The 12,276-nt window shown below is 52.0% G+C and overlaps 6 protein-coding genes across 7 annotated transcripts; 2 read left to right on the top strand and 4 right to left on the bottom strand.

Moving 5' to 3' along the window:
* Positions 1–1,805: 1,805 nt before the first annotated feature.
* Positions 1,806–3,361, top strand: J3458_009198 (uncharacterized protein; the record flags this gene model as incomplete). Its single annotated transcript, XM_007815733.1, has 2 exons — positions 1,806–2,578; positions 2,662–3,361. The coding sequence occupies 2 exons, from the start codon at positions 1,806–1,808 to the stop codon at positions 3,359–3,361; spliced, it is 1,473 nt and encodes a 490-aa protein (XP_007813924.1).
* Positions 3,362–3,700: 339 nt separating this feature from the next.
* SHY1_2 (surf-like protein) lies at positions 3,701–4,890 on the bottom strand (the record flags this gene model as incomplete). The annotated part of the gene is made up of 4 exons (XM_007815734.2): positions 3,701–3,800; positions 3,890–3,995; positions 4,066–4,575; positions 4,641–4,890. The coding sequence occupies 4 exons, from the start codon at positions 4,888–4,890 to the stop codon at positions 3,701–3,703; spliced, it is 966 nt and encodes a 321-aa protein (XP_007813925.2).
* A 379-nt stretch (positions 4,891–5,269) lies between these two features.
* On the bottom strand, positions 5,270–6,229 carry SHY1_1 (surf-like protein). Its single transcript, XM_066119629.1, has 6 exons — positions 6,060–6,229; positions 5,920–5,976; positions 5,824–5,856; positions 5,711–5,752; positions 5,602–5,640; positions 5,270–5,543 (listed from the first exon to the last, which is right to left on the bottom strand). Exons 1-6 carry the CDS (start codon positions 6,153–6,155, stop codon positions 5,478–5,480), a joined length of 333 nt encoding a protein of 110 aa, XP_065975425.1. The 5' UTR covers positions 6,156–6,229; the 3' UTR covers positions 5,270–5,477.
* Positions 6,230–7,821: 1,592 nt separating this feature from the next.
* J3458_009195 (uncharacterized protein) lies at positions 7,822–10,951 on the top strand. 2 transcript variants are annotated; one of them, XM_066119627.1, is made up of 3 exons: positions 7,822–8,177; positions 8,235–8,287; positions 8,352–10,951. In XM_066119627.1, exon 3 carries the CDS (start codon positions 8,473–8,475, stop codon positions 9,523–9,525), a length of 1,053 nt encoding a protein of 350 aa, XP_065975423.1. In that variant the 5' UTR covers positions 7,822–8,177; positions 8,235–8,287; positions 8,352–8,472; the 3' UTR covers positions 9,526–10,951. The 2 variants fall into 2 exon arrangements, with proteins under 2 accessions (XP_065975423.1, XP_065975424.1); XM_066119628.1 differs by having other exon boundaries at positions 7,822–8,287; positions 8,352–9,492; positions 9,552–9,630.
* On the bottom strand, positions 9,489–10,954 carry J3458_009194 (uncharacterized protein; the record flags this gene model as incomplete). Its single annotated transcript, XM_007815736.2, has 2 exons — positions 9,489–10,343; positions 10,539–10,954. The coding sequence occupies 2 exons, from the start codon at positions 10,952–10,954 to the stop codon at positions 10,091–10,093; spliced, it is 669 nt and encodes a 222-aa protein (XP_007813927.2). The 3' UTR covers positions 9,489–10,090.
* On the bottom strand, positions 10,774–12,219 carry J3458_009193 (uncharacterized protein). Its single transcript, XM_007815737.2, has 3 exons — positions 11,819–12,219; positions 11,587–11,753; positions 10,774–11,502 (listed from the first exon to the last, which is right to left on the bottom strand). Exons 1-3 carry the CDS (start codon positions 11,997–11,999, stop codon positions 11,311–11,313), a joined length of 540 nt encoding a protein of 179 aa, XP_007813928.1. The 5' UTR covers positions 12,000–12,219; the 3' UTR covers positions 10,774–11,310.
* Between the last annotated feature and the right edge of the window lie 57 nt (positions 12,220–12,276).

Raw genomic sequence — 12,276 nt, 5'->3', positions numbered from 1 at the left:
TGATATTACTGTGGGTTCCGCTTGTATCAAGCAAGAGAATCCAGGCGATTTCGAAAATTTTTGTGAAGTTTTGCTTGTCAAGCTCATAGCTGGGTGTAGCGTTGGCCAGGAGGACCGAGCGGATTCTCTAAATTTATCGACAATATTGTAAATCGGCAATAACTGAAACCCACTCTGTCTCTTGGTGGCGGACTGCAACGTTATCAAGAAGGAGAAAACAAGAGGAAACCTGTTTCTCGTGCGTACACGAATCTGGCTCAAGCAAACCCACCGCTGCTTTGGACGGAACATGGCTTGTTAGTCAGACCCAGGAATCCCGGTCACTCGTAAATATAAATCCTTTCTGTTTCGCCCAACACATGCAATAGGGAGCCGTCTTTTAAAACACAATCCTCTTCATTGTATGTTGGTCTCATTTATTAACACTGGCCCCAATACTGTAGTACATACAAGTCCGTTTCACCTCTGCCGTCATTGCCATTGCCTCATATGCAGATAGGGTGACTCGACGCATTTATACTTCGTATGGTAGCATGCTGTGCGGGAGATCATAGTGGCGGTATTTTAGGTATGAGCGGGAGTCTATCTGCGACAGAAGTCATACTCCCCCCAAGATCATGTTCTGGTCGTTTCAACCCAGTCGGAACTTCCCCTGCGGCGATTTCAATATGTCTATCTGAAGCGCCGGGCGATGGCGATCTCTAGTAAGCGGCAGATGTATCGCGAAGGAATTGCCCACTTCTCGATAAAAGCTTTGATGCTGTTCGATGATCACGCTGCTGAATCGCCAAGTGTGGAGACAAAAGTCCATCGGAGTCTGATATTTGTTTTGGCACCGTGAAGAAGAAGTTGATCAACAACTGGAATCTTTTGTTTCAATACCGAGGAGTAGTGGTGTCCATTTGAAACTGCCCGAGGAGTCGACCTTGGCTCTGGCTTTAATGGTTATTTTCTATTACCTATAACTATGAGGATCCCCAGAAACTACGGCAACGTGCAGCTAAATCCAATGCCAGCCTCCTCCTGCACTGGTGTACGCCCAGAGTAGTTCCGTAAAAGCCGGAAGGGAAATAGATCGACGCTTCGGGATATCTCAGCTCCCATTTGAACGTATAGATTGATCCATCCACGACAAGAGGCGAGCATCAGAATATGGCCTTGCGGGTGGTGGATCGAGAAGATCACAGTCGTGTGCCGAACAAGCTAGGTTTTGCCGCTGGCCCTGGTCCGGCCCCTTATGTGTCGAGGCTGTGCCTGGATTGACGAGAAAAGCGGCTTCTAATAATAACCATCATGCGTTCTTGCGGTAAGCTCGGTACAACGTTGAAAGCACCAATGAAACCATATGCTCATCCTGAAGAGTCAACCCTAAGGCTGACACCCGTGTTCCAGCTTGCAGCATGGCAGTCAAGCATCCTGGGGTCCGGCTGATGATGGCAGGGGATGGTTTAATTATCGAGTCTGGTGAGTTTGAGGTTGATAAAAATAGGCACCAAGCACTCAAATGCCTGCTGCGAGTTTGGGCCTAAGGTAGGCCTAATAAGGCAGGCAAGGCAGGTACCAAGTTGACCTTCATTGTTGGAAGGTACCCACCTGGACAGGTACCCTGGTAGGCACTTGCCGTGCCCCGCCTGTCGTGGCTACTAACCGTGGATCCTCGAGCCCACCGTTGACTTCTGAAGCCGAGTACGTACTTGACTCAAACGTCACGTCTTCGCGTCCTGCATTTACCATCCGCCATCAACAATATCCCGCTCCTGGGACATGGCCGTCTGTTTATGCCGACAGCATCGGCCTGGCCCACCATGGACTCAATCGAGTCGTCGCCCCAAAACGTAGATTCTTCGCGTACCAAGACTCCGTCACGAACGCCTGCCACAGCCCGAACCCCAAATGCCCGTCGCGCTGTCAGCGCCGATCCGCCCTCATCACATCGTTCCGCTGTCCATACGCCTCTTGACCGCACTTCCACTCGGGAATTCATCAACTCCGTCCGACGCGGCGTCTCAGCATCCGGCGGGCATCGCAACAATGCGCCAACGCCCCATGCGAAAGCTGCGCGCCAGGCCCTTGACCAGCGCCGCAATGCCCTGCTCACTCCGGGAAAGATTAGGCGCCAGAGCCTGGTAGACCAGAGGGAAACCCCGATGGGTCTCTTGGGACGTCTGGCTGGAGTATTGGCACCGGTTAGCAAGCCGATTGTGTCGTCGTCCCCGCCGCAGGATAAGCGCTCGAGCTTTGCGCCCATTCAAGAGGAAGATGACGACGATGCTGACTTGCCCAGACCACGTCTGTCGCTGCCAATTGACCAAGACGATGAGTCTGATTTGGTACCACCGCGTTCTTCGGGTTTGGAATCAGAACCCACCCTCCCAGTTATTGAAAAACCTCGGCGAGCTTATAGTGAGCAGCCGAGCAGACTTTCGGGGCCCGACTTTGGCGGCGGCTTTGACAGTGATGCCTTTGATCCTAATGAGGCTACTGGGGATATGGGGAGGGTATCGGATTTTTTCCCTGGCTCGTTGTTGGACAACATTCGAGCTCAGGCGATTGCAAGTGGCAACCAAACAATCACTCGGTATGATTTTGCTGGCTATTTTCTCTCTCTTCTTTTCCTTTCATTAGTTTTGTTTGTGAATTGAGACTGCTGACACGAGGTAGAATTGATGATGACTCGAGGCGAAATACAGTCACTGGGCGAGACAGTGAGTTTGGGCTGCAAATACCCCCTGGTGCGGAAGAAACAACCTTTATGATGTCGGAGCCACCGGCAGATGGCGGTGGTACATCTCCCCTTGTGGTTGAAGAATCCATAGCTGAGACAAGGGCAAACAATACCGCCAATCAAAGTGGCATTGGAGACGTCACTCTGACAAGACCACCCGGTCCCAATGACGACGACGGCGACAACATGATGGACGTTTATAACGACCCCGACCCGGTTCCAATAATACAAACGGAGCCCGAACCTGTGGAGGGGAATGACGAAGATGACGAAATTGAACCATATATCGAAGAAATTGAAGGGCAATCCGTGGACGAAGAGGAACCAGTCGAACCCTCATCTGCGACAAAGCCCTCAAGAGACAGGTTAAAACCCAAGAAGCGCCAACGAAGGGTGTCAAAACATGGCATAGAATACCCAGCACTGCCACCAACGTTTGTCAAGAGAGTAGCCCAAACGGCCCTGCAGTCTTCGGGTCTCAGTAACCCTCGGGTATCGGCTGATACCCTCACCGCGCTCACCCAAGCCTCAGAGTGGTTCTTTGAGCAGCTGGGTGATGACTTGGGCGCTTATGCAAACCATGCAAAACGGAAAACTATCGAGGAGAGTGACATGGCTACGTTGATGAGACGGTAAGTTATGCATAGTGTTAAAATTCCCTTCCATTTGGATCAATTTCTAACAGTGCAAAGACAACGTCAAATTACTTCAGATAGCACCATTTTCTCACTTGCGCAGAGACATTTACCGAGAGAGTTGCTGCAAGAGTTGAGGATGCCTATACAAAGTGTTGACGCACGCCGCAAAAGATTACGAGACGAAACAACTGAGGCTAGCTCTGAGATGTCATGAGCCCAGGCTTGGGTTTGTATATTACATTATTATTGAAGGGTGTATGGTTTGTTTATGGTATACCGACACCTGGCTTTTTCTTTTTGTTTCGGCTAATGCTACAAGATACCCATACTGCTACTGTTAGAAATTTTTAGTAGCTTGAACACGGCGTGTAATGCTGGATGCAGGCTTTTTGAGAACCATGTACAACATGATTGCGGTGGCAACAGATAGGCCATACCTACACAATGTCAGCAACGATGATGGATACCACGAGTTTCGTACCAGCAAAAAAAAAAAAAAAAAAAAAAAAAACATTGTGGAGCGTACCATGTAAAAATGTACTGTGCGTGATTGTTCCTCAAGTTGACCTCTGCCGGTCGTCCGTAGGGAATGCCCCTTGCCTCAAAGTCCATCATTCGCATAAACTCGGGTTCTTTGTCCAGTTAGCGACCCAACAAGCGCCGTGCCCCCCCAATTGCTAATCAGGAACTCTCAAGACATACCCATTGTGACCTCGACCCAAACGGGCTGACTGCCCGTCAACTGGGCCATCTGCTTGACGTCCGGGAAGTAAAACTGCCCCCGCTCAGGGCGGTTCTCGGGCGTAAACATGTTCTTCTTCCAGGGCTCGCGCAGCAGCCCCTCGACGGTGACTTGGCCCCTGGGCAAGCTGTCGGGGCGAGTCCTCTGGTCACGGTGCGCCTTGCTGATCCAGCCCCTGTTGACCAGGATGGTGGTGCCGTTCTCGCGCTCGAGCGGCGTGACGACCATGTATCCGTCCTTGCCGTCGCGCATCCGGGGCCCGATGAGCATCTCCTGGTCGTGGCGGAAGGTGCCGGTTGCGTAGACGCGGCGGTAGTCGAAGTCGCGGATGGCGGAGGGGTCGACGGACGGCGGGAGCGGGAGGGGGTCGCGGACCAGGCGGTCTTCGAGCTTGGCAATGAGCTCCGTCTTCCACGAGAGGCGCCGGACTTGCCATGTCCCGAGGGCGAAGGCTGTGACGGGGATGAGGGCTGGCGGGGAGCACGGTGTCAGTCGGGGGACGGGAGCGGAACCGGGCGGCTTTTCATTTCGTTACCTAGCAGGATGATGCCCGGGCCATGCCGCTTGCCGGCGCGGACGATTTGCGGCGGCGCGTCGAGGATGGATGTGAAGCCGGGGTCGTCGGCGGCTTGCTTGTCTGCGCGGCGGGGAGTCGTGGTGAATGGGCGACTGCGATGGACTGGCCTCGTCAAGGGGCGGCGTGTGGCTCGGGGCGTGGATTGGCTAAGCCATCGGGGCGTGCTGCCTGTGCGAAGGCCTCGCGAGAAACTGCTCGGGCAGTTCATGTTTTTTTGGCGTGCGGCCTCTGGGGCATGGATGTGACGGAGCGGCGTGTCAAAGGGACGACGAGCCTTCTGCGGCCGACGTCGTGGTGTTTCAAGTGGCCCCACAAAGATGGACTGACGGATGTGCATGTGCCTGTTGAGACTTCATGCATGGATCCCTTGATTCATTGCTTAATGCATGTTGAACTGAGATTTATTAAATCTATATTACTCATGCGTTTAATTTTATTATTATTATTTTTTTTTTCATATACAGACTGTCGCTTCGTCCTGCATCGGCAGCTCCCGAATATCATCCGTCACGGCAAACTATCCGTGGCGCTACACCACGTACCGGCTGGTATGCTTTGATACATTCACGAGATCACAATCAAAACCTTCATGGCACAAAACAGCTGGAAAACAAAGTATGTATTGGTAGCTACCACTCGAATCGACTCACTAATTGTGTTGAACAACCAAGAGTCTAGTACACAAGGGGCATAATACTAGATGTCCATCTCAGGAACCACGTCATTTGGCAGCAAGCTGGCCTCGACTCAGTCGTCATGGACTGGGTTGAGTCACCAGGCCACAATGGTCCTGGATTAGGCCGAAGAGCACTCCGGTCGCTTAGTTCCCGGGGGAATGACGAATTCGCAAACATAGTGGGTCTGTTATCGACGGATCTGTTAGAGAACTGGTAAGAGTTTCCAGATGGTAGCAACTTACGGCAAAGTCCCTAAAAGGATCGACCTTGCATTCGCGGCACTAGATCGACGTCATCAGCAACCATTGTTGCTTCACATGCTCATCAGGTATGTGGAATAATAGTACTCACCCCGCCATTTACCGCGCAACGAGGGGTGAGTTCATCTCGATCCTGTCACATTGGAGTTGAATTAGTGGCTGCTCGTCTTCAGACCGCTTAGCAAAGAGTATCAAGTTGCTCACCGAGCCACGGCTAGATTCACATCGTAGCATGTTCTGATTCAAATATCGAGTCAGTCACACGAAAAGCCTAGTTAAGGGCGTGGCGGGTTCCGTTACATTTTGCTCCTTGCAAGTGATCTTGTGCTGTGTCTCTCGCAAGATCTCCTTTACCGTCTAGAGTTGAGAACAAGAATTAGCCTTTTGTCCAAGGAAAATGTGCGCATGCCTCTTGACGATTAGTAGCAGGGCCCGCGCACCGTTGGCTCCCATGTTTTGAAATCTTCTTCCGGTGCCCGAGGCGCGGCCAGGGCCAGCGTAGCGAAAGTCGCCAACATCAGCTGCGTGAACTTCATTTTTGCTCGGGAGATTGTTGGTAAGGAAGAAATGGATAGTCACGAGATTCAGAAAGCAAAGATGTTTGGTTATACCGCAAAGCCTGAAGATGATGGGCCTTGGATCTACGGTCTTATATATGTGTAAAAAAAACGCCTCTTGCAAGTCTACCGCCATGGTAGCTGGTCTGATTTCCCTAAGCGCCCAATACACGCAAGAATAGTAGAAACCCTTGCATTAAGCCAAATGGGTCCCTCGTCACGCAACGCAATGCATCACTCAGACAGTAGAGCTGGCAAATCAACAGCCTGGGTTATGCGCCATCAGACGATACCGCGTACCGCCATCGAGTCGTGCTTGATGATATGGCCTGTTTGACGCGTGGGTCTTGCCATCCTAGAGCACACCCGCATATGCCGAAGGAGTTACAAGCTATAATAATCCTAATTTAGTCTTCAAAGCATGAACTCTCAACCGTGATATCCTGCAAGAGCGGGGAGCATTAGGGCAGATCCACAACATAGTATTCTGATTCGGGGGCAGAAAGTTGACTGATCCGTAGAAATATCATCTTCAGTAGGGAAATCATCAAACGAGTCAAGTTGGGATTGGTGAATCATGTTTGGCAAACACCAGTTGACGTCTCGAGGCTTCGAAAACGCTAAATGCAGCGAAGGCGGCAGTGAGGTCACGGAATCCACAACGCCCCTGCCAGCAGCCGGTAACCTCGAGTGACCTTGGCGATGACCTACATTGGGCCTAATAAAGGTCCGGTTATAACGTGTGAAATAAAGGCCCGGTTATAACGTGTGAAATAAAGGCCCGGTTATAACGTGTGTAATATAGCTCTTTATAACTTAAAAGCCTATCAAGACTTTTATCATCATATAAATTCGGTGTAAAATGAAGTACCTTTCGATTTTCGGTTCTAAATTAGCTTAAAATCCCTGTCACGACCTCGCGACCGCCTTTGCTGCTTTGAGGGGATGGCAATGGTCGGTCCAGGTGGGCTGGAAATGGCATGTGGTACGGAGTACTCATGCATTAACTTACAAATCCCCTTGACTCGGCCATGGCTCCCGATATATATACTTCTCTCCACATGGCCTGGGAATGCCCTGGGAACTTCCCTGAAACCGACTCGTGAAGGTTGACTGTTGACACGTGTGAGGCAGTAATAGATGCTGACAGAATACTTGCTGACGGCGTTAAGGGATGCGGCATTGCGTTGGGGTGCATATGGTTACTCGGCCCTGTTTGTGGTGGGGTGTGGCCGGCTGGAGACTTCAAGCCGGGTAACTTTTTATACATAGCTTTCGCTGTGAAAATACATGTAAAATTTCTCACTTGTACGTATAAAAGCGTTGATAGCTTTTAAAATAATATAGAAATAACACACATCTCTTAAAGTCCTCAGAATACACACTTTTGAACATAAACCACACACACACACATACATTACGGCGGGCGCCGACGAGGCTATGAAATTAAACAGACGCAAGCCACATTGAATTTATGAGTGGACCGTCTGGCCCGATGAGGACTAGCGACGGCTGCGTGTTTGGCTGCCCACATCCCGCAAAGCTCTCGTCTCACCGCCTGCCCAACATGGCCCACCCAGCTTGCCAGCATCGTGTCCCCGAGCTCGACCGCTGACGTTGACCTTGCTTGTCCAGACCAGCTCGACAGCCTTCCGCAGCAGCTCAGGGATCACTTCTCTGTACCAGTTAGCCGTCCATCTTTGCCATGGGATAACACGCCATTTTATTTCTACTTGCTCATTTCTGCATGTCGATTCGTTTCGTGTAAGCCCCTTTGCGGAGCTAAACCACCAACTGAACTTCCCAACGCCCCTCCCTCGCCCACCAAACGTCGCCTTGAGCATCCATCACCACGCCCATTGCCACATGGCCACATTTGTTTAATGCGCACGCCTGCCTGAGTCCCGTCGGAATTAGCCATCATGTTTTACCAGGGATCTCTCCAAGAGGGAATTTCCACGGCTGTTGGCCAGCAAAAATCCGTCTTTTGCTTTGTTACGAGTAAGAGTGCTTGGTAATGGCCCACGGGTGGACGAAGCTACATGCTGACCTGGCCAGATGACAATGACGAGAGCAAGACTTGGGAGAATGAATTCTTGCAGGACCCTTCAGTATGATGCCTTTCTTTCCAAAAAGGGGGTTCTAGTTGATTCGAGTGTTAACGTTTTGTTGAAGTTGGTAGACGTGATTGCCAAGCAGGCCGTGGCCTTGCGGTTGACACCTGGTTCAGAAGAATTCGGCTACCTGGCGCAAATCTTCCCTCTTCCTCAGACACCCACCATCGTCATCATGAAGAATGGCGAACTCAAAGAGTACATTGCTGCCGGAACTCCCAAGGAGGAATTCCTCCGCCGGATCCAGAACTCCTTCAATATTTCACCACCACACACCGCGCAACCAGCTTCCGGACCGCTTTCGTCCTCGTCCCCCACCTCGTCTGGCTCGAGTGGAATTCCCGCCAACAGTCGAGCGATCAGATAACGTGCGCCGTGTCCTAGAAGAGCGAGCTGCGAGGCTAAAAGCCGCCAAGGAGGCCGCTGAACAAAAAGCCAAGGAAGAATTGGCTCAGAGGAGGGCCAAAGCAGCAGCGGAAGCCAGCGAAAGTGCGCAGAAACAAGCGGCCTTGGTGAGGAAGAAAAAACAGCAAGAATCAGAAGAACGGAAGCGAATCCTGAAGCGCATCCAGGATGATAAAGAGGAACGACGGCACCAGGCGGCCGAACGAGAGCAGCAAAGAAAGGAAATCCACTCAAGAAGCGACTCTTCCTTACCAGTGGGCACCACATCTCCATCGACAGTGCTGTCGGCAGCCAAGAACAGCAACCTTACCTCTATTCAAGTCCGACTGTTTGATGGCTCGACCATTCGATCCCGTTTCAAGACTTCGGGCCCTGTGAAGGAGGTTCGGAAGTGGGTCGACGAGAACAGAACCGACGGTGAACTGCCCTATACCTTCACGCAACTGCTTACGCCGCTGCCCAACAAATCGATTGACGAAACAGAGGAGGAAAAGTCTTTGGGAGAGCTTGGCTTGTCTCCTTCGTCAACGCTTATTTTGATCCATGTCCAAAGCTATACCTCTGCATATAACAACTCATCACAAGGATTCCTCTCTTGGATTATTGGCTCAATATTAGGGTTTTTCACCTGGTTCCTCGGCTTGATTGGCCTTGGTAGAGGCGGTGGCAACAACAGCCAGGCGACCCTCGCCGAACAGTCAGATTCAGCCTCCACACAAGCCAAGAGCCGTCGTGTTCAGGGGTTTGAGAATCCCAATGATAAGAGACGGGATCACCAGTTGTATAACGGCAATTCGGTAAGCAGAAATTGGTATTTTTGCCTAAGATAAAGTTGTGCTAGCTAACATGACCGCAGTTAAACTTTGAGCCCAGGCCCGACGAGGATGAGAAATAGCCAACTGAAAGTAATGTAAAAGCATAATGTATATCAGCCCAGAAGATATCAATATTCTGCATGAATAATAAATTGCTAAACTTTTGTATTCGGCAATATGAAATGGCGAAACGTGTTGGATATATTTGCAAATGCAGACCCCGTCTCGTAATTGTCCCTGAGCCCGCAAAGGTGACAGCATACGCTGGAACAAATGATACAAGTCAGTATACATTCACCGTGTAAAACAGCAAGGAACAAAAAAACCTGCTAGCAAACCGAGAGGTGATTGAATTCTCCCAGAGCGGCAATTCCATCTATAATACAAGAACCACCGAGCCATTTCGGTGTAAATTTGTCAGACAAACCCCCAACTCAATGACGACGCTGTGTAAAGTCCCGTACACTTCCATAGCGGTCCAATGTATTTGGCGCGCTTAATCACCCGTTCACTCAAGCTCATAGTCACACTGCCCCCCTGCTCGCCTCTTTTTTTTTTTTTCCCCTTTTTTCAACGCCATCTAGTACTGGCTCGCAGCGGCCTGGCAAGCCTTCAGCTGCTCCAGGTACCAGTTGCAAATCTGCATGTTGCCGCCATTGTCGTCCATGCACTTGGTGAACTGCTGCGTAGCGGCCTGGCAGTTGTTGCCCCATTGCTGCTGCTGCTGCTGCTGGTTGGCCTGGGCCTGCACCGGCTGCGGCGCGGGTTCCGACGAGCCGCCTGAGAAGAGGCCGCCGATGGCATGGCCGACCGACGAGCCGATGGCGACGCCGCTGCGTACAAAGTTAGCATGTTTGCATTTTTCCTTCTTTTCCTTGTGGGCATGCGGGAGAGTTGAATCGTCCCTTTTGGGGGGCAAGCGAGGGCGGAAACCGGGGGCTTGATGTGCCCCCCCGTGTCCAGAGAAGACCCCCTCACCACGCTTGCTCAGGGTCGGATTCGTTCCCCCGGGGCACGGCTATACGTACGCGGCGGTGCTGGCCATATGGCCAAACAGCCCGGGGCCTTGCGAGGCAGCCGGCGCGGGAGCCGTCTGCTGGGGAGCATGCTGGGGAGGAGCTGCCATGGTGGCGGCAGGACGCTGCTGCTGAGGCATGGGGCTGGAGGCAGGGACCGTGGGACGGGTGGGTGCCCGTGAAGGGGCGGGGGCGCGGCCGACGGATCTGTTGCGAGGCATCTTCTTTGGCGATGCGGTCTTTGGCGGTTGGTGATGGTGGTGGAGGAGGAAAATGTAAAAACGGGAGAAGAACGGGCAAAAGTGGAAGCTTGGAGAAGAGTTGGCGATGTTCTGGGGCGGTTGGTGGACGTGGCCAATGGGAGGAGGCGGGTTTGCGGGCGTGGGCCGGGTGGCCTCGGGAGAAGTGGCAGGGGTCCAGGTGGTCATCGTGACTTGACTGTTCCAACGGAGGATTGCTTTTGTTGTGCATTCATCTCGTAGGTGTGTTGTAAACCACTATGACTTGCCAGCTGCAGCACCATGGTTTGATGAGGAATTGAAGCATCTACCCTTGTTCAGGTCCATCTAATCAAAACAGTGTATCCCGACGCCGTGCTCCGTGACTATCAATGACCATAAACCCAAGGATGGAAGGGGGAACAAAACCATCATTCGTGTCCAGTAAAATACCCAGTTTCCAGCCGGTCGGCCAGCAATGCTTCCCAAAAAGAAAAAAAAAAAGAGGGCATCGAGTGCGAAACACCAGATCCCCGCGAGTCACATCACCACGATAACCCCCCTCATCACTTTTGCTTCCCCTTCCCCCTTCCCTTCTGCTTCCTCTTCTTCTTCACCTGCGCATCACTACCCGATCCTCCAGAGGCAGCCGAATCATCAGCAGGCCGTTTCCTGCCCTCCACCGACTTGAGCAGCGCCTTGGCACGCTCTTCAGCAATCTTCTCGGCCAGCCTGCTGCTGATAGACTTGTTGTCGGCCTACAAATCAAAAGAGGTCAGCTCCCGTATGCACCCCCCGCAGAATTCCCATGGTAGGCGCAAGGGGGGCGTGAATCCACGTACCAAGTCGGCCTTCAAGACCCGAGCTGCGGCTTCTTGGTTCACGACCAGGCTTCTCTGCGCCTCCGGCTCCTCAGCGGCTTTGATCTTGCCAAAATAATGCTGCACACGCTTCAGTTCAGCGTACACGGCGTGGTTCTGGGCATCTGCGCCCTGGAGTCTCAGATAGGCTATTCACAGCCAAGTCAGCAACAGCCCGTCGCCCGCAAACAAAAGGTGAGTGACGCATGCTCACAGAAGAGAAGGGACTCGATTGAGTAGGCTGTCAGGGAAAACAGCTTGGCCTTGTCGAGGAGCGGTAGTTGAGAGGCCTTCTCATTGAGGTTGTTGAGCAGCGGCGCGAGCGCATCTTCGAGGTTGTCAAGCTGCGAATCCAGCCTGTCCAGGTCGGGAGTGATGTCTTTGACGTCGCTCATGCTGAAAGTGCTGAAAATCGAGACTGTGGTCACGTTGCCGGTCGGCTTGATCTCATTTCTGGCCCGTTTAAGTTTCAGTGGAAGCCTTTGATGGCTCGTAAAACATTTTTGCCAAGTCGGGGTGCCGGTAACGCAGAGCTTTTTTGGATGTTTTTCTACGGAGTATCGTGCTGTGTCTCCACTTTAATTTTGGGTTGCTTGCGGGCTAACCTAGAGGATGACCAGCGCAACAGAACGTAAAGAATGGCACACGTTGAGGCAGTTCCGTGGAAATAAA

The sequence above is a fragment of the Metarhizium acridum genome, assembly GCF_019434415.1.
Source record: "Metarhizium acridum strain ARSEF 324 chromosome Unknown scaffold_141, whole genome shotgun sequence".
Classification (NCBI taxonomy): Eukaryota; Fungi; Ascomycota; class Sordariomycetes; order Hypocreales; family Clavicipitaceae; genus Metarhizium; species Metarhizium acridum.
The sequence above is the reverse complement of the archived record's forward strand: the minus strand, read 5'-3'. Positions and strand labels throughout refer to the sequence as shown.